Consider the following 24,245-nt stretch of genomic DNA (forward strand, 5'->3'; position numbering starts at 1 on the left):
AACAAACAGCCTTGTGTGCTCGAAGGAAAGTGTATTCAATGGAGTACAGAATTCATCAAACAATGATACAGCAAATCTCATGTTGGATATCGTCAGCGTATGCTAATCCTAAGTCATTTTCATTTCTACAAAAAGCTGATTTTCTTTAAAAAATTTCTCTGGACACAAAAAAAAGCTTTTGACTCGAAAGTAAATGCCAGATGTCCATTTCACACACTGTGTACTGTCCAGTACCCGGCAGTGCCTTGTGGCTTTGTGGACTGTGTTGACGACAAGCCGATGAGGGTGGGAGTTTGTGGATGAGTATGAAGAAGGTCTTGCACACTTGGACAGCATTATCATCATAACTTATTACATAAGGACGCTTTCAGGGACCAAAGGTAATCACTTTAAGCTTGTTTTTTCCCCTTCAGAGAGTCAGTACCTCTAATGCAAGACTTTAATTCTCACTGAAATGTGTTTTGGGGTGAGGTTAGTCAGGATCTGCTGTTCTCATTCTCCGTAGTTGAGAGTATTGATAGCAGTTGTGAAAGCTGAGCCCGTGCTCTGCGAATAAGAACAAAAGGCTGTTAGAACGAGACCAGGCATGCTTCACTAAGCTACGTGTTTACACGCTGCTTTGCCGACCAAAGGTCACCTCCCCAAGACACTAAAATTGAAAACGTGTATCAATGTTTTCCCCTCGGCAAAGGTGAGACTCTCGTTTTTGCGTATTTTAAAAACCTATTAAACAGTGAACAATGGAAAACAAACGTGTGTGCTTCTCTAGGTCACCAAGGTGTGCTTGAAAACAATTCCAGGAGATGCAGTGGTGCAAATGGGCCGGCAAATGGAAATCTCCCTCAGCAGGACAGGTAGGGGTGTGTTTGTTGACATTTTAAGGAGGGAAGAGAAAACCGGAGAAGCAGCGATCGGTCCGTTCAATCTATTCTCAGGTCATAGGAGTTAGTAAATCATGTAAGTTAAAAGATTTCAGTATATTAGATATAGGGGTGCTTTTCATACAGAACTCATTTTCGGTCACAATGAGAGAATATATTCTGATCATGATTAAGAGTTGAAAAGCCATTGAAGTACAGTAGTTCGAAGCAAGCTACAGGGATCGGTCGGACGTGGAAGCTGGCGGTGTGTTCAAATCTCGGTGCTCATCATGACTACACAGTCCACAGGAGCGCAGGAAGAGGACGCCTGTGATTTCCTGTTTAAGATTATCTTCATTGGAGACAGCAATGTGGGAAAGACGTGCATCATTCACAGCTTCAAGTCTGGAGAGTTTAGAGGAAATCAGCATAACACTATCGGTGTAGACTTTACGGTGCATACCATGGATATAGATGGCAAGAAGGTGAAGGTGAGTACCTTAATAGGATAAATTGTTAAATAAATTATATGCTTTCCCACTGTATTAGCTTGTTTGAGTCTTAAAGCTATTTATTTATAGATATTTCTTTGTGTGAGATTTTATCTGACAAACCTGATATACTTTGTAGAAAATAAGATGTGCGTCAGCTATAACACTCCCTCAAAAATGATTTCCTCAATATCTAGCCCGGTTTAACCATTTAAGGTCAAGACTTTTGATTTTTGCATGCTACAGACTGATTGACTGATGCCTAGTGCCAAATACATTCATTTTCCTAATGAAGAAAATGAACCAAACCCATTAACACGTATGAGATACACCGATCAGGTATAACATTTTGATCACTGACAGGTGAAGTGAATAACACCTGATTATCTCCTCATCATGGGACCTGTTAGTGGGTGGGATATATTAGGCAGCAAGTGAACATTTTGTCCTCAAAGTTGATGTGTTAGAAGCAGGAAAAATGGGCAAGCTTAAGGATTTGAGCGAGTTTGACGAAGGGCCAAATTGTGGCTAGACCACCGGATCAGAGCATCTCCAAAACTGCAGCTCTTGTGGGGTGTTCCCGGTCTGCAGTGGTCAGTATCTATCAAAGTGGTCCAAGAAAGGAACAGTGGTGAACCGGCGACAGGGTCATGGGCAGCCAAGGCTCAGTGATGCATGTGGGGAGCAAAGGCTGGCCCGTGTGATCCGATCCAACAGACGAGCTACTCAAATCGCTATAGAAAGGTGTCAGGATACACAGTGCATGACAGGTCAGGGCTGTTTTGGCAGCACAATATTAGGGAGGTGATCATAATGTTATGCTGCAGTGAAGTTTCCCAGCCATGGTCCTGGAGAACCCATAGTCCTAAACACTGCTCAGAACTTTTAAAGCTTTTAAAATTAGTCAATATTAGGTCTGGCTAAACAGGTGGAGTTAAATAAGCTCCGCCCAAGAAATTACAGTGGATTAACACAGTAACTAGGGGCAGCATTAGCAAAGACTGTTATGACAACACTATGAAGGACAAAAGTGCTTGAAAGTCAAATTATTACATGATAAATACTTGCAATTCAGTTCATAATGACTTACACGTCTCTTTATTTTGTAATAAGTTCTTAAGGGCTAAGCTCTGATATTAGCATGGTAGACAGATTGTTCACCTACTTAATAGCCTACTTCTAACAATATAATCATACAAAATTCAGCTCATACTGATCCATCAGGGTGGTCAAAAGTGCAGTTTCATTGTATTAAGGTCTTATGAGCTCTAAGTTCCAATATTAGCAAGTTAGAATTGCTAGCTTCTTGATTTCGGACTGAGTGAGAAAATAAAATGCACCAGACTGAGAGACAATTTTTTAAACTATGCTTAAACCATTATTTGTCATGTTCTAAACATTTTTTCTTCATTATTTATCCTGGTCAAATCTGTTGGCATCGTCCAACATTTGCATGTTGGTAACCAGTAGGCCTATGTTTTTAGTACTAATTATTTATAGCAAGAATAAATGGTTAATACAGTGTTTACTAAATTAGTTGTTAACTATATTTGCAATATTCATTCATTTACCCCTAATATTCAACTGATTATTGTAAAATTGTGAGTTCAATCCTGGACAATCCTGCTGCAAAATGTCGTTAAAGCTGTAGTATAAACACATCTGTCTGTTCAGTTTTTGCATGAAAGATTCATTCTGTACTGCAGATGCAGATCTGGGACACGGCTGGCCAGGAGCGTTTCCGCACCATCACACAGAATTACTACCGCAGTGCCCACGGGGCTATGATCACCTATGACCTGACACGCCGTTCCACCTTTGACTCACTACCTCACTGGATACATGCAGTAGAACAGTATGGAGTTGCCAATGTAGTCTTTGTACTTATAGGTATGAGTCATTGTATTTTATTATTCTGTGTTCATGTACGGGAAGGAACCTCAGTTGAACCTTGGACTGGCAACCAGTATAAATGAGAGCAATTGTTTTAATCTTTGCAGAAAGTCTGAAGACGTTTGTTAGTCATTGAGGGCAAATTGTGGGTTATGTTACTGTACTGAATGAATGCCATAGCAAACAGGACTACAGAGTCCAGGCCAGTACTTGGTCTAGTCATTCTTGAATATAATAAACTGATAAGATATAGTGCAATTATACACTGTTCAGGCATAACATTATGACCACCTGTCTAATATTGTGTTGGTCCCCCTTTTGCTGCCAAAACAGCCCTGATCCGTCAAGGCATGGACTCCAGTAGATCCCTGAAGGTGTGCTGTGGTATCTGGTACCAAGATGTTAGCAGCAGGTCCTGTAAGTTGCAAGGGGCCTCCATGGATTGGACTTGTTTGTCCAGCACATCCCACAGATGCTCGATTGGGTTGAGATCTGGGGAATTTGGAGGTCGAGTCAACACCTCAAACTCATTGTTGTGCTCATCAAACCATTCCTGAACCATTTCTGCTCTGTGGTCCAGTTCTGATTCTCACGTTTCCATTGTTGGAGCTTTCGGTGGTGCACAGGGGTCAGCACGGGCCTGACTGGTCTGCAGCAATGCGGCCCCATACGCAACAAACTGTGATGCAGACACCTTTCTATCAGAACCAGCATTAACGTCTTCAGCAATTTGAGCTCGTCTGCTGGATCGGATCACACGGGCCAGCCTTCGCTCCTCACGTGCATTAATGAGCCTTGGCCGCCCATGAACAAAATGTTGACTTGCTGCCTAATATATCCCACCCACTAACAGGTGCCATGATGAGGAGATCATCAGTGTTATTCACTTCACCTCTCACTGCTCATAATGTTATGCCTGATCGGTGTATTTATTACTAAAGCCATAGTGGTTTCTATTCCTGAACCTTCCATTCACAATACACTCTCATGTCATGATGATCTACACAGTGCCCGAGTTTCCACAGGAAAGGCTATACATTAGGTTTGTGTATACTATAGGGTCTACAACAAAAGTACATGTGGAATTGAGCTTAACATTAATGGACAACTTTCTGTAGCAGGATTCTAATTTCTTATTTCATGCAAGTTGTATAGAATTGCTCTCAGAGTATTTTGTCCTTACCAACATTCCAACTAAAATATCTCACCTTCCATTTTGTTCTTTCTTCAGGTAATAAGTGTGACCTGCAGCCCCAACGACAGGTGTTGTTTGAGGACGCCTGTACTCTGGCTGAACAGAAGGGTGCTCTGGCCGCCCTGGAGACATCTGCTAAGGAGAACCATAATGTACAAGAAGCCTTTGAGCTAATGGCACGAGAGCTAATAGTACGAACTGGAGGCTTAATCCCGCAGGAAGCTCCACTAGATTCCCCAAATCTCCTTCTATACTCTGAGACTCACCCAGTCGATGAAGTGGAGTCCCTAGGGAAGAAATCTTGTGACTGCTGAAATATTGGGGCTTTAAAGGAATGATGTTCTTTCAGAGACCTCTTCTACATTCTCTAAACACAAGCATTAACTGCATTAGTAAAGGGACTTTTGGTTCAAAAGAAATGGTGACACACTCCATTCTCCAATACTTACTACATTACCGTCTCAGACAGTGCATACAACACACAGGGGGTCATGTATGTACTGTGTGCAATATGATATTGTAACTGATATGATTATTTAACTTATGAATTAACTTAAACCTTTTGTCTTCTTTTCCCATGTTAATGAAAAATAAAGTGGAGAAATGACCATTATGTCCGGGAACTTTCTGTAAAAAAAACACTTAAGGTCTTGAAAAAAATGAATCCTTTTTAAAATCCCTAAAATAACAAGGAGAATTGCAAACACAAACACAACCAAACGTTTTGCATCCAACGATAAAATGATGTATGAGGGAAATAATTACAACTCTTCAATGCTGAAAAAGACAGCCGTCTTGGCTTTATGTAAATAGTACAGTAAACATGACGTCTGATTTAAAACAAGCAGAACTGCTCTAAAATACGGCTTTGTTAAAACTTTATCAGTAAAAACAGTCTACTTTCTATGTGTAATTATTTAAAAATCCTATATAGTAGCTACTGTTTCAGTCTTGTATTACTGTATACATTACTGACCTAGAGCTACACTGCATTTCTTCATAAGTACCTTTTCCAGTGTGTGAGGTGTTCGCTTTTGTTCTCTAATTGTCTATGTATTTGTGGTAGCCCGAGTAGCCTCTTGTTTTAGGTCAGACTAGAACCCTCTTGCTGGAAGACGAGCTTGACGGCCTCGAACACGTCCTGAACTACAAAAGAAGGCTGGGTCAGGGTTGGATCGAAGCGGAAATCCCGATGGCCATGGAAAATGCGCTGCTCTGTGACCGTTTGCTCAGGGGAGAGCTCCTGCTGCTCTCGGTTGTAGACGCCCGTGCACACCAAGATGGAGCTGCAGCTCTCGGGTAGACGGTGCTCGTACGAGCCCCCGACCATCACCTTGCCTGAGTTTTTTGCATCGTCAACTGTTTCGTAGTGGAAATCAGCCGCTACATGACTGGCTGAGCCACCTTGTGCATGTACCTGAGTCCTGCCATGGTGCACTGACTGCAAGTAGCGGTTATAGAGGTTTGCACCATAGATGTCAGCCATGGGGTTATCTCTGTGGGGAAACAGATTTTGTTAGAGAAAAGCATGTCTATAAAGATCTGGAATACTACAAAACGTGATAGATAGATAGACAGACAGACAGACAGACAGACAGACAGACATCCATCCATCCCCCTAACTCACCCAATGGCATAGAGTCTTTGAACAGGTTCTGTCCAGCCCAGTTTCTCTGCCTGCTGTCGGATCAGCAGCTCTGCATAGTTATAGGTCACCACACTGGGCTTCCCAATCAGTGCCTCATAATGCAGATCATAACCTGTGATCTTCTTATAGATGCTTTCCAAACACACCAGGAACATTCCATGTCCGAATCTGAACAAGAATAACAGGAGAGTATTAACCACAATGTGACATTAATATAGAAGTAGAACCATATTGTACATGTGCTTACAAAAAAATCAATGATTTAAATATTTCCCCTGAGGAGAGTGATGTGCTTCATTTGATACCTATGAGGCCAGGTGACCACAACTGTAGCTCAAGCCGCATCACTGGGCAGCATAACACACTCAGAGGAAAGTGCTATCTGCCCTCGTGTGCATACATCAGCTCTCGGACACCGACGATTGTCTAGTGTCACTGTGATTGATTGTGGGAAGGAAAAATAACCAGTTTTGTTCCCTTTGGTTCCCAACCACACATGGCTGTGGAACTGTCAGGCCATTGCCACTAGAGAGCTCACTTTTACAAGAAAAGGAAGAAAAACTGACCGAGGACTCTTTGCCTCTGCCATCCATAACAGGTCCATGTTGCAGGCCAGCACAGGGATGTGTGGGTAATGCACTGATGTCACAGGATTTCCTGGCTTCCCATTGGTCAGGAGAACATCCACAATCAGCTGAAGGTTAGTCTCCCACCTGATTGGCTCACCGAAGAGAACGACGGCTGAAAATGCAAGCGTTAAGTGAAACGTAAGTGGAACTGAAAGTGAAGGAACTCAAGAAACTTAACATTGACTAATAATACTTACCTTCAATTTGTTGGAGGTCCTTGGATGGTGGAACCTAAAACATATAGATTATATGCAATTTACACTCCAGTATTAATACAATTAATTTCAATTTATTCAACACTGTAAAAGAAGGATTGTTTAAATGTTTTCCTATACAGATGTTCCTAAGAGAGTGGTTAAGAGTGGTTTCTCAAACCTTTTCATGAAGAAATGAATTCATAGTGTGTAAGAAATGGGAAAAGAAGTCATTTTACATGTGTGTGCAAAGAAATATTGCAATTCGTGTTTGGTTTTTTGCAGTCTTCAAACTGATCTAAAAGCTAATTCCTGTTCATCCATGTGAAAATGCAGTTCCTCACCACTTCTTTGGGTCTGCGATTGTGATCCACCACATCCAGCAGAGGGTACGCCTCTCGTAACATATCAATGGTGACAACATTCTGAAAGCCCAAGCTGGAGTTGGTTTTGTTAAAGTCAAAGTATTTCCTATTTTTCTGTATATTTGGACTGACATCAATATGAACAGCACCATAAGCTGTAAAAATGAAACAGAATATTTAAGGATACTTCTGTGCAACTTCCACAACCGGTCCCTGTCCAGACACTAACACACACATCTTTTGGAACTGACTGAAGACTCGTAGAGGACTGTGGGACAACATGACCTGATCTGGTGACACCTTAAAAAAAACAAACAAACAAAAAAACATTAACAGATGAATGTTAACTTCTTGGACACATTTTTTTTTTTAGTTTGCTAGACTGACCTCTACTTCTAGAAGATGTGATAGCTGCTCTGCTTTGGTCTGCCGAACCGAGTTCCCAGCATTGGTAACAAAGACCACTGGGACTTTATATTTTCCATTTCCATCCACCAGATTCCTAAAGCATTGCTTGGCTGCTGGAATCGGGGTTCTTCCACGGACCAGGACCCCGTCAATGTCGAAAAGCAGACCAAAAGAGTTCTGAGGACTGCACTGGGAAGGCTTTATAAACAGATCACAAAAACAGATTCAATGATGCTGCTGACAACTGGCAACCAAGCAACATTTAACAAGCTACTCGGGCTGTTTATACTCCAAGGCTTAGTTTAATGAAAGTATTCCTTAATATCTGCACTGTATTTCGGGCATTTCGGTTTAATTCCGTGATTAACAGGACGCTCTTGCTTGTTAATTAGTCTGGAATATTTTAGTTATAAACCAGTATGTCCAGTTATAAATCTTAATGTTGATTGTGAATATAAACTATGTTAGGTTAATATACGTTGGACTGGATTTACTTGATTTGGTAATTTTCCTGTCTTTCCAGGCAATAAGATGCATGATGGAATCGCCAACACGGCAGCAGCGTGTCCGAGAAGGGTAGGTCTTCAAGAGTCCATATTAGTGCCACATACACTTATATGACCAAAACCTGACCATCACATCCATATGCCGAATGCCTCACTACAAGCTTTGTCCTCTCTTTATTTATTGTTATAATAAGCTTCGCTCTTCTGGGAAGGCTTTCCTCTACAATTTGATTAGGCTGTGAGGTTTTGTGTTCATTCAGGTAAGGAGTACTGGGATGCGATCAGTGTTCCAGTTCATCTATTAGGTATCAATAACAGATGCAATGATGCTACTGGAAAACATTACAAATATTCAATAATGAAATAGAGTTAATTTAGTTTGATGGGCAAAGGGGAACTTTTTTTATTTTCACTTGAACCTATGGGTGAACTTTGTTAAAACATGGAAATATGTTATGCAAATCGTGTCAACGATCATGTTTCAGGTCACTAAAGGGCGATTCCCGATCCACAGCCGGCTCTGTCCAGTTCTGACTGCCGGTTTATTTAGTCGTGTGGAAACGCGCATGCGCACAAGCGAGCAGACAAATAAACAAATCGAAACAATGCAGCTTTCCCGAACACCGGCAATCCTTCAATAGATCAACAATATCATTACTTATTGTTTGACTTATACCAAACAAAACCATTTAACATAAACATTTATAGAAAAGTCGATGAATGGGTCAACTTACACTGCTGTAGTGCCGTATATGCGCTGAGCCGGTTAGCGCTGTTCGGTTCCATTTCAGAGCCTGAAACCCGCATTTAAACATCTTCAGTCGCCAAATAAACCCTGCCATTGTTTTTACTTTATAACAATTCAGTAACTAGATAACTACCGTGTTCACTCCATAGGATTTAGGAGCAGCTGCTAACCAACTGGGTGAACTAGTTTAACTGCATCATGCTAGTTGCCTAGTCTGGCCATCGATACAAAAATAATTTGCAGTCTAATGGCATTGACTGTTTAGTTGGAGAAATCAGGCAACGATCCAGATCCACAAGCAGTACTCCAAATAGTACTGACTATTTCAAAAATAAAGATAAATGAACAGCGTGAATTCCGTCGGCTAACATCAGCTGACAACTACCTAAACTCTTGCTGCGTGTTTGCGCATAAACAGCGCAGTGTTGATGCACTCTGGCTGGCTTTACTCTGACCCAGCTCCGTATTGAACACACACAAAAGCACGAATTCGTGTCCTGTATAAGGTAACAATTGTACTCCACCAAATATATTTTTAAAAAATAAAATTATGATGTAAATGTTTTTAAACATGCAATATCATCCAAAATTAAATTACAGCGACTTCGTTCGCAGTGCTATTAATAATAATGGACACTCTTAATCTTTAAAATTAGCTGTATATTTTTTCATCGTTAAATTATTTATTCAGAAGGATTTGTTTATTGTTGCTTAAATAGAATTGTTTTAGTGGTGAACGTCTGGTGAAGCAGTGAAGCTATACATTTTATAAACGTATATAAATATATATATTTTAAATAAGGCTACTGAAACGGCTAAGCTAGTTGTTGTGTAGCACAGACGGTTTAAATTTCGCGTCACTCTGTTACGTCATTTCCGCCTGGCAACCGCGCGACATTTAACAAGCTACTCTGGCTGTTTATACTCCAAGGCTTGGTTTAATAAAGAAGGTATTCCCTAATATCTGCACTCTATTTCGGGCATTTCGGTTTAATTCCGTGATCAATAGGACGCTCTTTGCTTGTTAATTAGTCTGGGATATTTTAGTTATAAACCAGTATGTCCAGTTATAAATCCTGATGTTGATCGTGAATATAAACTATGTTAGGTTAATATACGTTGGACTGGATTTACATGATTTGGTAATTTTCCTGTCTTTCCAGGCAATAAGAAGCATGATGGATTCACCGACACGGCAGCGTGTCCGAGAAGGGTAGGTCTTCAAGAGTCCATATTAGTGCCACATACACTTATATGACCAAAACCTGACCATCACATCCATATGTCCAACGTTGAACGCTTCACTGCAAGCTTTGTCCTCTCTTTATTTATTGTTCTAATAAGCTTCGCTCTTCTGGGAAGGCTTTCATCTAGATTTTGAGCTTTTGTGTTCCTATAAGTGAGGAGGACTAGGATGCGATCAGTGTTCCAGTTCATCCTGAAGGTGTTCAGTGGGGTTGAGTCACACCGTCTGTGCAGGACAGTAGGGTTCTTCGATGCCAACCTTGACGAACCATGTCTTCATGGAGCTCTCGCTTTGTGCATCGTCAATACTGGAACAGGTTTAGGCTTCTAAAGGGGAATTGTAATGCTGCAGCATGAGAACAGAGAACAAAGTTTGGGGGTGTGGTGGTCAGGTGTCCACAAACTTTTGGTTGTATATTGTGTATTAAAGGAGCAAGAACTTCACTAATTAGACATGAACATGTTTAAAACATACACCGATCAGGTATAACATTATGAGCAGTGATGAGTGAAGTGAACAAGACTGATGATCTCCTCATCATGGCACCTGTTAGTGGGTGGGATATATTAGGCAGCAAGTGAACATTTTGTCCTCAAAGTTGATGTTAGAAGCAGGAAAAATGGACAAGCATAAGGATTTGAGCGAGTTTGATGCCAAGGGCCAGATTGTGATGACTAGACCACTGGATCAGAGCATCTCCAAAACTGCAGCTCTTGTGGGGTGTTCCCGGTCTGCAGTGGTCAGTATCTATCAAAAGTGGTCCAAGGAAGGAACAGTGGTGAACCGGCGACAGGGTCATGGGCGGCCAAGTCTCATTGATGCACATGGGGAGTGAAGGCTGGCCCGTGTGATCCGATCCAACAGACGAGCTACTGTTGCTCAAATTGCTGAAGAAGTTAATGCTGGTTCTGATAGAAAGGTGTCGGAATACACAGTGCATGACGGGTCTGGGCTGTTTTGGCAGCAAAAGGGGGACCGAGACCCCTTTTTATGCCTGATTGATGTATATTACTTGCCTTAAAACATAGCCTCAAACCAAAAATGAGATTTTATTAATTTGTTAAACTAGTCTTACTTTATGTATTATCTCAGCTACAATTACTTTTTTTGCTGCATTAAAAAAAATGCTGCCGATTGTTAACATCACTCTCCTGTTTCTTCTGTGTGGATTAGGTGCGAGACTCCGCTGCCCCCAATCTCTGAGCGCTTGGCTTATCTCAGACCTTCTCGTGAGCTGCTGGAGTTTTACAGACAGAAAGTGGCTCAGTTTGATGCAGAAAACGATGACTTGCTGCAGCTGCTTGAGAAGTATAAGAGCACTACAGAGGACCAGGTAGGGCTTCACACTGAGAACAGTGACCAAATGTGTATGTCCTGCTATTTGTATTCATGTGTAAATTTGAAGTGGTCATGCGCTTGTATGTTCCTGTAGCACAAGCTGCAGTGGGAAGTGCGGCAGCGGGAAGAGGAGATTGCAGAACTTCAGAAGGCTCTGAGTGATATGCAGGTTTACCTCTTCCAGGAGAGAGAACAGGCTCTTCGGCTGTATGCTGAGAACGACCGACTTAAGATCAAGTGAGAATTTTATTCATTTATTTTTTTTTTTTACCAGTTTACAGGATTGCTGTGGTTATATATATACACACATACACCAATCAGTCATAACATTATGACCACCTACCTAATATTGTGTTGGTCCCCCTTTTGCTGCCAAAACAGCCCTGACCCATCAAGGCATGGACTCCACTAGATCCCTGATGGTGTGCTGTGGTATCTGATGTTAGATGTTAGCAGCAAGTCCTGTAAGTTGCGAAGTGGAGCCTCCATGGGATACTTACAGGACTTAAAGGATACTTTTGATAGATACGGACCACTGCAGACTGGAAACACCCCACAAGAGCTTCAGTTTTTTTTACAATCATGATTATTCATGATTATTTTTTTTATCACAATTTGGCTTGCTGCTTGAGCGAGTTTGGTATGGAGGAGCATGACTGTCCTGCACAGAGTCCTGACATCAACCCCATAGAACACCTTTGGGATGAATTAGAGCAGAGACTGCAAACCAGGTCAAAATTTAGACGTCTGCCTTTACATGTACATGAATGTAATATGGAGTCGGCCCTCCCTTTGCAGTTATAACAGCTTCAACTCTTCTGGGAAGGCTTTCCACAAGGTTTAGGAGTGTGTTTATGGGAATTTTTGACCATTCCTCTAGAAGCGCATTTGTGAAGCCAGGCCCTGATGTTGGACGAGAAGGTCTGGCTCGCAGTCTCCGCTGTAATTCATCCCAAAGGTTGAGGTCAGGACTCTGTGAAGTTCCTCCACACCAAACTCACTCATCCATGTCTTTATGGACCTTGCTTTGTGCACTGGTGTGCAGTCATGTTGGAACAGGAAGGGGTCATCCCCAAACTGTTCCCACAAAGTTGGGAGCATGAAATTGTCCAAAATGTCCTGGTATGCTGAAGCATTAAGAGTTCCTTTCACTGGAACTAAGGGGATAAGCCTAACATCTGAATTCTGTGATTTGGAGGGGTGTCCCAAAACGTTTGGCAATATAGTGTATAGAAGACACCCTTATCCAGTGTGACTTACATTAATGTCATTCTCTTCCAACATCAGCCACCCCTCTTACTATATATAATATAATGTTGCTACAGTAAAATGTTTAAAATTTCAGTCTACTGTTATTGCTATATAGAGAACTTGAGGACCGGAAGAAGATTCAGCATCTTTTAGCGTTAGTGGGCCCAGACACAGGCGAGATCACTTATTTTCACAGAGAACCTCCACACAAGGTTAGAAGGTTCATTTCTTTTGAATTACTGCTGATCCATGGATGTGCTTGCAGATACAGAACAAACATCAGCTTCCTGTGTAACTTTTAATTAGGTCACTATTCCACAAAAGAAACTCAAACCCAGAGCCCAGGAGTATGGAACTGTGGCAAAACCAAGGCCTGGATCATCTAAAGGTTTTTATTTTAATTGTTCTTTTATGAATTATACATTTATGTGATAAATTTGTTCGCTGTTCAGAATTTGAATCTGTCTCCTGTAGAGGGGGGAAAAAAACTGTCCAAAAGTGGAGGAGATTACACAGACTCTGAGCAGTACAAGAAAGATAACCAGACTCTCTTACTACAGGTGTGTTTCAGAACCTTTTAAAAAATAGTTTAAGAATGAAGTTGAAAAAATTCCGTCCTTCCTTACATCCGCTCTTCCTTACATCCGCCCTTCCTTACGATCTCCTTACGTCCTTCCTTACGTCTTTATGTCTGACCTTCCTTACGTCCCTCCATCCTTACGTCCCTCCTTCCTTCCTCATGTCCTTCCTTACTTACGTCCGTCTTTCCGTCCGTCCTTCCTCCCTCCCTTCCTCCCTTCCTCCCTTCCTCCCTCCCTTCCTTCCTCCCTCCCTTCCTTCCTCCCTCCCTCCCTCCCTCCCTCCCTCCCTCCGGCTTCCTCACTGCTGTGTCAATTCTGTCTCTATAAAAAGCAGTGAAGAAGTGATTGAGCAAAGAATTTCAAACACAGAGTTGGCTTCTTGATGGAAGACAGGAAGTATGTGTTCTGATTGATGCCATTAGGTGGAGGCTCTGCAGGCCCAGCTGGAAGAGCAGACACGACTGGCTAAAGAGCAGGTGGAGTCCCTGCTGGAGGACAGAAGAATTCACATGGAGGAAGGGCAGGTCCAGCGTCAGAGAGACCAGGAGAGAATCACTGCGTTAACCGAGAAGTAGCTCCATCTTTCTGACAAAATCCTAACTTTTATTTTCTTGAGTGAAAACTAGCCGTCTGTATACACAAACGTTTCTCAGTCTACTTGTTCTCATTATCTCTTCAGACTCCAGCGCACACAGAACCTGCTCTATGAGAGCACCAGAGACTTCCTGCAGCTGAAGTTTGAAAGTCGAGCCCATGAGAAGAGCTGGATGGTGGAGAAGGACCGGCTCCTGAGAGAGCTGGACTTGTGCCAGGAGAGGCTGAGGGAGACACGCAGCTTCCAAGAGCAACCAGGAGCCTTCACAACCCCACTACTTCTCACCCAACCCACTCCAGAGAGCAGCCAGATGCATCGGGACGAGATCAGAGTAAGAGCATCTCGTACTTGAGGAAATCCTGTTAGCATCTCCAGGACATTTGGTAGATGAGACATCGAAGTGTTTAGATATAACTCTGTTCAGCATTAACTCTGAAGGAATTGATTTCTATTTACAATAGATCACAATCAATCTCTTGTTGCAGGGGCATGGTGGTTTAGTAGTTAGCTTGTTTGACTTGCATCCCCGCAGTTTGGGATCTCTGCTCAGTGTGCAGAGAGTCTGCATGTTCTTCATGTAACTTATTGCCAAGCCACTTAGACAGCAAGCTGACAACTGTAAACGGAAAAAAAAATGTATTGAATCAGCTGTTAAATAAATAATAAAAATCGGCTACATCTGGATTTGGGCCCCTCTGTAATATGGATCATGAGCAATATCTTTCTGACCTTTCGGTCCAATCGTCCACTTAATCATGGAAGAGTCTGTCCATTCCATGACCGATCCAACAGAATACTCAGGATCTTCTCTAGAAAAAACAAAATAAGGCAACCTCATTATTCTTGTGATGACCCCGTGCATGTCGCTCTGATGTTCCTTCGACAGGCGCTGCAAGAAGAGTTGAAGCAAGCCCATAAGCTAGCAGACATGTACAGAGAGCAGTGTGTAGGTCTGGAGACCGATCTAGCACAAATCCGAGAAGAAGGAGATGTCGGTCGGGAGATCTTCAAGGCAAGTAGACAAATGTAAAGGAACTTGGTATTTAAATGAAATTCTAAAGCGGTACCCATATGATGTGATGTGTGGATGTGCAGGAGCGCTCAGACAAAATGGCCAAGCGTCTCCAGTTAATGACTCAGCGTTACGAAGCTCTGGAAAAGAGGCGATCCATGGAGGTGGAAGGCTTCAAGACTGACATCAAACATCTGCGACAGAAACTCAAAGATGTAGAGAAGCAGCTCTTTAAGGTGATTAGCCAGCATTAACTTTGTTGAGGGGAAACAATTTCATTAAATATAGACTTTAAGTGTTCACCTTGTCATTAAATCTTGACAATGTCAATGCAGAGAGTTAAAGGAGCACAATTTTTGGAATATTATTTCTCTCTCTCTCTCTCTCTTTTTGTGACACCCCTCAAATCATTGAATTCAGGGGCCCATTTGTTCCAGTGAAAGGAACTCTTATTGCTTCAGGACATTTTGGACAATTTCATGCTCCCAACTTTGTGGGAAAAGGGATCCATAAAGACATGGATGAGTGAGTTTGGTGTGGAGGAACTTGACTGGCCTGCACAGAGTCCTGACCTCAACCTGATAGAACCCCTTTGGGATGAATTAGAGCGGAAACTGCAAGCCAGGCCAAAACTAAGACGTCTGCCTTTACATGCACATGAATGTAATATGGAGTTGTCCCGCCCTTTGCAGCCTCAATTTTTCTGGGAGGTCTTTCCACAAAGTTTAGGAGTGTTTATGGGATTTTTTGACCATTCCTCTAGAAGTGCATTTGTCAGAAGGCCTGGCTCGCAGTCTCCGCTCTAATTCATCCAAAAGGTGTTCTATGGGGTTGAGGTCAGGACTCTGTGCAGGCCAGTCAAGTTCCTCCACACCAAACTCACTCATCAATGTCTTTATGGACCTCGCTTTGTGCACTGGTGTGCAGTCATGTTGGAACAGGAAGGGGTCATCCCCAAACTGTTCCCACAAAATTGGTGCATGAAATTGTCGAAAATGTCTTGGTATGAAGCTGAAGCATTAAGAGTTCCTTTCACTGGAACTAAGGGGCTGAGCCCAAACCTTGAATTCAATGATTTGGAGGGGTGTCCTATGACCTTTGGCAATATAGTGTATAAACCATAAAAAGGCTATACAGGAAGAATGGGTGTGCTGAAATAACTACTGGAAAGTGCTTTTTGGAAACCAGTATTTTACTTATTTGCTGCTCAGATATTCTCACCAGCATAAATCAGTTATCATGGCACCAAAACCTCTACATAATTTCTGGGACTTTGTAAAACACAGAGGATTAAATTGACTTCCAAGTAAATGTGAATCGTAACATGATCCATTTCTTTTTCAGGTGACTCTTAACGTGGGGCCAGATCAGGACTTGGCCATCCTGCACGAAGTTCGAAAGTCAAGCGCCCGCACCAAGGCAATCCAGGGCGAATTAAAAAGCCTAAAAGCAAAGATATACGGACTAGAGAATGAATTGAGATTCTGTTGAATTATGAAATGTGGAAAATCTTCCCCTTTTTGAGTCTTTTCAGGACAGTCTAATGCCAAATATCACTGTGAAAGTGCCACTAGTGGGGTAGGTTAATCTGTTGTATTGTAATGATGGACCAGTTCATTATTCAATAGGATTAGTGTAGAACATTGACCTGTTGATATAGCCATCCAGAACAGTGGATTTTTCAGATTGTGATTTTTCTATTTTATTTATTTTTGTCAGATGTTTAATAAAAAAAAAGAATATTTTGCAGGTATTTTGGCCTTTTAATTTTTTTTTATCTGAAGAGTAATTTTATATAATAAAATATTATCTTCACTTGCAGATCAATAGGATAGACAGATAATTAATGAAGTCAATAATAAACACAAGTGGGACTGTGTTTCAGACCATTTCATTTAATTTTTCAGTTTTTAAAAACATGGCAATACTGAAATGCTTCAAATGGACACAAAAAGCACGCCACATTAAACCGCTGTACCGTACAAAACCGCATGATGCAGTGCTACAATGATGAGCCACTAGGTCATATTCTAATTTTGTCTCAAAATAGAAGATCCATCCATTTTCTATACCCGCTTTGTTCCTAATTAGGGTCACGGGGGGGCTGCTGGAGCCTATCCCAGCACACATTGGGCAAAAGGCAGGGGTACACCCTGGACAGGTCACCAGTCCATCACAGGGCCACACATATAGACAGACAACCACACACACTCACTCCTATGGGCAATTTAGAATGTGAGGCAATGGTGCTAACCACTAAGCCACCATGCTGCCCCTATAAGAACCATTAACCATTAAAATAAACCAATCAAATGTTTTCTCCTCAGAAATAAGAAAAAAATCGACCCAATTTATTGCACTAGAGCACAAACCATACCGTCAAGATTAATTGGCAATAATATTCATGGTACTAAAATGCTTCCAAAACAGTATGTACAAATATAAACTGCTATCAGTGTGCATTCAAAATACCATGAAGCTGTAACAGGCATAAAAATGTAGCAGCACTCTACACGTACCCATTTATTACATAAAAGCTCTAGCTCTTTCACTGCCACTTAATCGTTTTAAAAAGTTTTTCTTTCTCCTGAGTATCTGAGGTACAAAGTGCATTGTCAATGCATTATAGATAAAAAATAGTAATACAAATAAAATATTGGAGTGTTAGTGTTTAGGCTTTGGCCATTTTTTTTGTGCTGTTGTAATAGTGTTATGTATAATTTTTCCTGAAGGCTTGTGGCAGACACAACTGTCCTTTATTTATATCCCTCTTTTTCCTGTCTGGCTTACATCTTTGTTTCTCTAGTCTCTGACATGCGCTACTTGTCAAATGTTTTGAGACACCCCTCGAAATTATTGAATTCAGGTGTTAACTTTGGCCCCTTTGTTCCAATGAAAGGAACTCTTAATGCTTCAGTATACCAAGACATTTTGCACAATTTCATGCTCCCAACTTTGGGAACAGTTTGGGGATGACCCCTTCCTGTTCCAACATGACTGCACACCAGTGCACAAAGCAAGGTCCATAAATACATGGATGAGTGAGTTTGGTGTGGACAGAGTCCGGACCTCAACCCGATAGAACACCTTTGGGATGAATTAGAGTGAAGACTGTGAGCCAGGCCTTCTTGTCCAACATCAGTGCCTGACCTCACACATGCACTTCTAGAGGAATGGTCAAAAATTCCCATAAACACACTCCTAAACCTTGTGGAAAGCCTTCCCAGAAGAGTTGAAGCTGTTATAGCTGCAAAGGGTGGGTCGACTCCATATGCATCCGAATTCAATGATTTGGAGGGGTTTCCCAAAACTTTTGGCAATATAATGCATCATGTCTACCTGCATGAAGTGAGTAAAGCTTATTTGCAACCTTTAATCCATTATGTTTGCACAGAACCAAAGGTAGTTCTTGCAGCGAATGACACCAGTACCAGTGCAATACTTCAATGAAGATTCACAACAGATTATTCAAGCCCAGTACCACCAGGAGAAGTTGTACATTAAAGGCTGTAAAGGGAATTTTACAGCACTAGAATATTATAACCATTAAGATGAAGTGATAACAGTGGTTTTCTTTCCACACCCAATTCCGATTTACTTTATAAAAAAAATAATATAACAAACCATTTTTCAGTCATATTTATTGTGCTAAGGACTTGGTCCCACTGACTTATTCTAGTGTTTCAGATCATGTAGTTCTTTTTGAGAACCTCCAGGTACTGTTGTGTGGCTCTGCTCAGTGGGTCCTGATGATCCACAATCAGATTTGAGTTGAGATTCTTCTGGGATCCGCAAGCAGAACCCACAGGAGACATCCGGGTAGAGGCACCCTCTAGCTCGCTCGTGCCTGATGGTAAGAAACCATTATTACAGATGTTTCAGCAGAACTTTAAAGTCATAAATGAATTGTTCACTTGTATTATGTTCTCTACTGTACATAAACAGAAATACTCACCATAGTCCAGCTCCTTTGATATGTTTTTCTCCAGTTCAGACTGCATCTACATAGGACAGTTGGATAAAAGTGATTATTACTGTAGCTGCTGCTTTTATTTTGCAGACCTCATGATATAGGGCAAAAGCGCAGGCTGAAAGTTTGCTTGCTTTGAAAATAATAAGCTTTGATAAGCTTGCAGCAACACTACCATATTATAATCTATAGATGAAGGGTCAATGGATTTCCTGTGTTCAGCATTGATTTAAATAAGATTTAGATTAAATCCTAAAATGCACACTACAATGAAATGAATGCATGGAATGGAAATGATGCAGTACATTTGATGTCACGATCCATGCTCGGTACAAAAATGATGAAAAGACATTAAACAATTCTGTCAAGTATAACAGGTACTGTACATTTTGGATTAGTGAATAACTCATTTGAAAGCAATGCCATACTTTTAGCAGCAGTGAGTTACACCCAACTACACACCTGCTTATGAATCAGGCTGAAGAGAGGAGAGGTGAGAGACAGACTTTTGAGCTAGGAGCTGAAGAAGTAAGAAACAGAAAAGGTTATGCGTGCACAGTCTACAGGAAACCAGAAAAAAAAATGAAGGAGGGATAGAAATAGAACCGGGAGGAAAAGTGGAAGAAGTGTTATGTAGGAAGAAGTGAAAAGCTTTACTTGCTGAAGAGTGGAGATGCCTGATATTTGATAGCTACCTAATTCCTTACTTTAAATTGTGCCACTGAAAATGTTTTAAATCTAAAACCCACAACTGCTGAACACTGACTCGAGTCTGCTCCAGCTTACCTTTGCCAGGTAGGCCTCCACACGGTTGGTGTGTTGTTCCCCCACAGGGCTAAGCAGAGATGGACCCAAACCCAGGCGGCCCAGAGAGGGATGTGCGTCCAGCGCCGGTCCTCCTAGACTTCCGTTAATTATACTGCTGCTGAGGAGAGACTTGCTGTGCTGCCTCTCACTCAGTAGCTTCGTGTTGGCCTCCGCTAGCCGCTCGTTAGACCTGAAAAGAAAAACGATAACAGTGAAGAAATGTCACAATGCAGATAAGTGACAGCAGTACACAATAGCAATGTGGCAATGCATTTAAAGACCAGAACTGTCCGGCACTGTAAGAGGTATGACTAGCCAGATCAAAATCACAATATTTGGTTTAGCTTTCCAAGAAAAAGTAACCTCCTTCTAACTTGCGTGTGGCTCACCTCTCTAGCTTACTAGCCAGGCTCTTCCGGAGTCTCAGCTCATCAGTGTAGAGTTGTTTGTACCGCTCGAGCTCGGTGCGGCTGGAATCTCTCTGCACAAGACAATCCTGCTGGGTGGTGTGTGTGCGGTTCAGTTCAGCCTCCAGCTCCTTAATGCGCTGCTCCAGCTCAGCTCTCTGACTTGCCTCATTTGCAGCCTTCATCTGCTCTAGAGCTTCCTGAGACGCTGCCTGTGTCTGCAAACAGATAACACGTCACTATACCCGACTATGACAATCCTGACCTGATAATCAGTTCTACAACCTATTGTGATGACATTTTAAAATACTGCTCTAGCATTTTATTTCATTCTGGAAGCAACAGTGCTAAATGGAGATCAGTATCTTACACGCTGTCAAGAAATCAGCTGTCCCATTATAACGGGTCAGGTTGTCTTAGGTATTTTAATTTACTCAGAGTTCTACAATAAATATAATCATCAATCAAGAAATGTTATTACATCGCAATGAACACCTTTTCTAAAAGCCTTGCTCATAATAAGCTTTGCCGTATTCCTGTTTTAGTCATACCTGCAGGAAGAGGTTGATCTCATCTAGTTTATGGCGGATTTCCTGTCTGGCTCTCTCCTCAGTCTCCCTGCGGAATTGTTCGGCCTGGCTCTGGTCCATGACCCCGGCCTCCACCCTCCTGCGTAGACCTGTCACCTCCTCCTCCAGTTGCTGCTTACTGCGCTCCAGACGCTCGTGACTGCGACCCAGGCTCTTCAGAGAGCTGAGCTGCTCCTTCAGCTCCCGGTTTGTGTTTTCCAGCTTAGAGCAGCGTGACGCCTCCCGTTCCAACTGCACTTGTAGCTCATCCACCTGTAGAGATCCAGGGAGGGAGGAGACAGAGGGATTCAGATAACTAAGATACCTGGTACGAGTGTGGTTCAGGAAGACTAATAAATAATCAGAAAAAAAGAAAAGGGTTCAAGATTTGATGAGTTGTTGGTCAGCTACATGGTAGGAATAGCCAAATACAATATCTTTAAGATATATAATGCCTATCTTTGAACATAAACAGCTTTGTACATGGAGACATACCTTTATCTTCATCCTGCTGATGGCTCCCTCTGTCTCATTCTGTCTATAGGACAGCTCTCCTCGCAGACTGCCCAGAGGAGAACCCAGCTCTCCTCCATCCTGCTCCCGCAGCTTCTTCTTAGCAGTTTTCACCAGAGTCCGCAATCTGCACACACGAGGTAGTTAAATTGGCTGTGCTAAATTACCTGTGTGTGAATGAGTGTGTGACTGCGGGTGACCTGACCACAATAAAATGGTTCCGAATGATTTATGAAGTAGGTTTGAGGTCCAAGATACTGGACTATACTCTACAAAACCTCACTCATTTTAAAAAACGTGAAGACAAAGCTCAAGAAACTACAAAATTCAACACAAATCCAGACCACACTAAGTGGTCACTATGTTTTGTCATAGTTTCCGAGGAGCTCTGGCTGCAGTTAATGCAGTTTGACTTGGAATTCATCTTCAACTTCCATGGATATTATACAACACCATAGGTTTCATTGGCTACAGTTAGAAATCAGAGGTTTGCTAGTATGCACTGTAAAACTCTGAAGCCATTTTTCTTAGTCAGTGCTACTGCCATTTTGCTTTTGTAGGACAGATATAGATAACCATGTGTCTATATGCCCTACTATAAAAAATAAGTATTTGACCAAACCAGTTCCATTTACATCACTAATCGTGCCATGCTAGCTAATAAAAGCACTGTTCACTGGGGTATCCACAAGCAGGCAAAGTACTATAACATAGTCTATGCTTTAGCATGGTCTTAACATAAACAGCTGGGTCTCTCAGTAATGTAGGCAAGGCAGACAAGCTTCACCTGTACATTTCTTTCTGAAGTTCAGTGTTTCTCTTCATCTCTTGGTCCAGTCGGGCATCCAGTGCCTTTTTCTGCTCTGCTATCTTTTTGGCTTTCTTCTTTTCAAGCTCCATCTGGAATACACAGAGCACAGTGGTGCAAAACCAGCAAAGATTATGGAAATTACCTATAAATCCACAGCGATCATGTTCACATAGCCTTACTCTACATTGTATGTTTTTTTTTTCTTTTACAAATAATTTGACATAAACTACAATGACCTGATTGCTGAGCTCTCCTTTCTCTTTCTCCAGTTCAGCCAGTCGGAGACCGAACCTTGTCCGATTCTTCAGCTCCTCTTCCCAGAGGGCCTGAGAGTCATGGGCATTGTGAGAAAGCATACTCTGCTTCTGTACCTAAGAGAAGAACCAGTATCAGTCTAATCTAAGGTATTGCATTTACCAGCCTATTTACACAATTGTATGTCCTTAACAATAAGTGAATTAGACGGGTATGATTTGTTACGAAGAGTCTACTGGTCTACCCAATGGGTTTCTAAATTAATCACATTCAAATTTGTAATTAAGTAGTAAATGGTTCGGTCATCTCTAGTTTGTAGGATCTGCAGCACTTTTTATTTATGCACGTAAGCTAACATCTAGCAAACTCAAAGCTTAATATACACTATATTGTGAAAAGTTTGGGGATGACCCCTTCCTGTTCCAAGATGACTGCACACCAGTGCACGAAGCATTATCCATAAAGACATGGATGAGAGAGTTTGGTGAAGAGGAACTTCACAGAGTCCTGATCTCAACCAGACAGAACATACTTGGGATGAATTAGTCAAGCCTTTGCGTCCAGCATCAGTGCCTGACCTCACAAATGCACTTCTAGAGGAATGCACAAAATTTCCCTTAAACACACTCCTAAACCTTGTGGAAAGCCTTTCCAGAAGAGTTGAAGCTGTTATAGCTGCAAAGGGCGGGACAACTCCATATTACATTCATGTGCATGTAAAGGCAGGCATCCTAGTTTTGAAATGCCTCAGAGTCTCCGCTCCAATTCATCCCAAAGGTGTTCTGTCGGGTTGAGGTCAGGATTCTGTGCAGGCCAGTCAAGTTCCTCCACACCAAACTCTCTCATCCATGTCTTTATGGACCTTGATTTGTGCACTGGTGTGCAGTCATGTTGGAACAGGAAGGGGTCATCCCCAAACTGTTCCCACAATGTTGGGAGCATGAAATGAAATTTCTGTCCACAATGTCTTGGTATGCTGAAGCATTAAGAGTTCCTTTCACTAGAACTAAAAGGCCAAGCCCAACCAAAAACATGAAAAACATGATTTGGAGGGGTGTCCCAAAACTTTTATCAAGATAGTGTATAACTGTAACTGATCTTACTCTTGGTCACTACTAATCACATTGAATAGAACAAAAAGTGGCACCTCTCGATTGAGCTGATCCTCTAGATTCATCTTGCTGCTTTGCAAATTTGTGACTAAATTCTCCAGCTGGTTCCGTACCTGTGAAAATGTAATGCAAATGTGAGGCACTTCCATAGCAAGATGAAGAGTTCTTTGAAAGCTTCAAACAAACAGCAACACACTTCATGCAGAACTATCTTTTATGACAAACCAACACTAATACGCAGTTCTGATCCCCAAGAACCATAAATGCAGCAGAGGTTACATGTAAACGCAAGCTCATCCAAATGAAACCAATAGAAAAACCACCACCAAGAACAGAAAATGTCCATAAACACCCCAACTAATTATTCAAATAAGGCCCATGACAGGAATTGTCTTGATATTTTGTGTAATGCACTGGAAACGCCACTGATGGTATACTTTACAGATATGTATCACTTTATAATAATATTTATATACAATATACACTGCTCAAAAAAATGAAGGGAAAACCTAAATTATACATTTGACCTGGATGAATGAAATACTCAAATTTCAATTTTATAAATTCGTTGAGAACAACACTGAACCAAAAGAGGTTCTAAATTGGATTCAGGTTTGGGGAATGTGTTGGTCATTTACTAGCATGAATGCTGAGGTTCATGCCTCACTGGCCACATGAGGCATGAACCCACTGCCCCAGCAAAATGTCCGAGAAATGCCCTGAGGATTTCATCCCAGTACCTAACAGCAGTAAGGGTACCGTTGGCTACCACATGGAGGTCTCCAAGGATATGTGCAAACCTCCACTAGGTTCCACTTTAGGATGATGGGCTCTGACAGTT

At 41.8% G+C, this 24,245-nt stretch overlaps 4 protein-coding genes across 15 annotated transcripts in view; 2 read left to right on the forward strand and 2 right to left on the reverse strand.

Moving 5' to 3' along the window:
- Positions 1-324: 324 nt before the first annotated feature.
- On the forward strand, positions 325-5,046 carry LOC131364341 (ras-related protein Rab-19). 2 transcript variants are annotated; one of them, XM_058407464.1, is made up of 5 exons: positions 325-380; positions 770-854; positions 1,163-1,351; positions 3,058-3,241; positions 4,476-5,046. In XM_058407464.1, exons 2-5 carry the CDS (start codon positions 804-806, stop codon positions 4,751-4,753), a joined length of 702 nt encoding a protein of 233 aa, XP_058263447.1. In that variant the 5' UTR covers positions 325-380; positions 770-803; the 3' UTR covers positions 4,754-5,046. The 2 variants fall into 2 exon arrangements, with proteins under 2 accessions (XP_058263447.1, XP_058263446.1); XM_058407463.1 differs by lacking the exon at positions 325-380 and adding an exon at positions 637-691.
- Positions 5,047-5,523: 477 nt separating this feature from the next.
- On the reverse strand, positions 5,524-9,057 carry hdhd5 (haloacid dehalogenase like hydrolase domain containing 5). Its single transcript, XM_058407460.1, has 8 exons — positions 8,924-9,057; positions 7,663-7,881; positions 7,463-7,575; positions 7,255-7,348; positions 6,914-6,947; positions 6,654-6,828; positions 6,067-6,255; positions 5,524-5,935 (listed from the first exon to the last, which is right to left on the reverse strand). The coding sequence occupies exons 1-8, from the start codon at positions 9,029-9,031 to the stop codon at positions 5,524-5,526; spliced, it is 1,344 nt and encodes a 447-aa protein (XP_058263443.1). The 5' UTR covers positions 9,032-9,057.
- ccdc77 (coiled-coil domain containing 77) lies at positions 6,717-16,714 on the forward strand. Of its 3 annotated transcripts, XM_058407457.1 has the most exons (13): positions 6,717-6,854; positions 8,207-8,259; positions 10,101-10,150; positions 11,357-11,516; positions 11,616-11,758; positions 12,888-12,984; positions 13,079-13,160; positions 13,247-13,332; positions 13,776-13,924; positions 14,033-14,279; positions 14,835-14,960; positions 15,044-15,196; positions 16,305-16,714. In XM_058407457.1, the coding sequence occupies exons 2-13, from the start codon at positions 8,215-8,217 to the stop codon at positions 16,449-16,451; spliced, it is 1,485 nt and encodes a 494-aa protein (XP_058263440.1). In that variant the 5' UTR covers positions 6,717-6,854; positions 8,207-8,214; the 3' UTR covers positions 16,452-16,714. The 3 variants fall into 3 exon arrangements, with proteins under 3 accessions (XP_058263440.1, XP_058263441.1, XP_058263442.1); XM_058407458.1 differs by lacking the exons at positions 6,717-6,854; positions 8,207-8,259 and adding an exon at positions 9,360-9,443; XM_058407459.1 differs by lacking the exons at positions 6,717-6,854; positions 8,207-8,259 and adding an exon at positions 9,675-9,887.
- Positions 16,715-16,839: 125 nt separating this feature from the next.
- The window catches only part of si:ch211-272n13.3 (ankyrin repeat domain-containing protein 26), a 28,764-nt gene continuing 21,358 nt past the window's right edge, over positions 16,840-24,245 (reverse strand). For 8 of the 9 annotated variants that reach the window (XM_058407452.1, XM_058407454.1, XM_058407451.1 and 5 more), the window contains 9 exons: positions 23,440-23,517; positions 22,274-22,408; positions 22,014-22,126; positions 21,209-21,353; positions 20,696-20,986; positions 20,127-20,362; positions 19,717-19,927; positions 18,916-18,961; positions 16,840-18,807 (listed from right to left, as the gene is read on the reverse strand). In XM_058407452.1, the coding sequence (XP_058263435.1) occupies positions 18,644-18,807; positions 18,916-18,961; positions 19,717-19,927; positions 20,127-20,362; positions 20,696-20,986; positions 21,209-21,353; positions 22,014-22,126; positions 22,274-22,408; positions 23,440-23,517 (1,419 nt within the window). In that variant the 3' untranslated portion in view covers positions 16,840-18,643. Of the gene's footprint in view, positions 18,808-18,915; positions 18,962-19,392; positions 19,451-19,716; positions 19,928-20,126; positions 20,363-20,695; positions 20,987-21,208; positions 21,354-22,013; positions 22,127-22,273; positions 22,409-23,439; positions 23,518-24,245 lie in introns of all 9 variants that reach the window. The other variant, XR_009206458.1, reaches the window with a different exon arrangement.

Source organism: Hemibagrus wyckioides, linkage group LG14 (genome assembly GCF_019097595.1).
Source record: "Hemibagrus wyckioides isolate EC202008001 linkage group LG14, SWU_Hwy_1.0, whole genome shotgun sequence".
Classification (NCBI taxonomy): domain Eukaryota; kingdom Metazoa; phylum Chordata; class Actinopteri; order Siluriformes; family Bagridae; genus Hemibagrus; species Hemibagrus wyckioides.

Bases quoted from the DNA above. Each gene is read 5' to 3' on its own strand.
- ccdc77 (XM_058407457.1), top strand. From the start codon at position 8,215: ATGCATGATGGAATCGCCAACACGGCAGCAGCGTGTCCGAGAAGG. The intron at 8,260-10,100 runs GTAGGTCTTCAA...CTGTCTTTCCAG, and splicing joins CAGCAGCGTGTCCGAGAAGG to GCAATAAGAAGCATGATGGA. The intron at 15,197-16,304 runs GTGATTAGCCAG...TTTCTTTTTCAG, and splicing joins TAGAGAAGCAGCTCTTTAAG to GTGACTCTTAACGTGGGGCC.
- hdhd5 (XM_058407460.1), bottom strand. From the start codon at position 9,031: ATGGCAGGGTTTATTTGGCGACTGAAGATGTTTAAATGCGGGTTTCAG. The intron at 7,349-7,462 runs GTATCCTTAAAT...AACCAACTCCAG, and splicing joins GTTGTGGAAGTTGCACAGAA to CTTGGGCTTTCAGAATGTTG. The intron at 5,936-6,066 runs GTGAGTTAGGGG...GTTTCCCCACAG, and splicing joins CAAAGACTCTATGCCATTGG to AGATAACCCCATGGCTGACA.
- LOC131364341 (XM_058407464.1), top strand. From the start codon at position 804: ATGCAGTGGTGCAAATGGGCCGGCAAATGGAAATCTCCCTCAGCAGGA. The intron at 1,352-3,057 runs GTGAGTACCTTA...TCTGTACTGCAG, and splicing joins TAGATGGCAAGAAGGTGAAG to ATGCAGATCTGGGACACGGC. The intron at 3,242-4,475 runs GTATGAGTCATT...TTCTTTCTTCAG, and splicing joins TGTAGTCTTTGTACTTATAG to GTAATAAGTGTGACCTGCAG.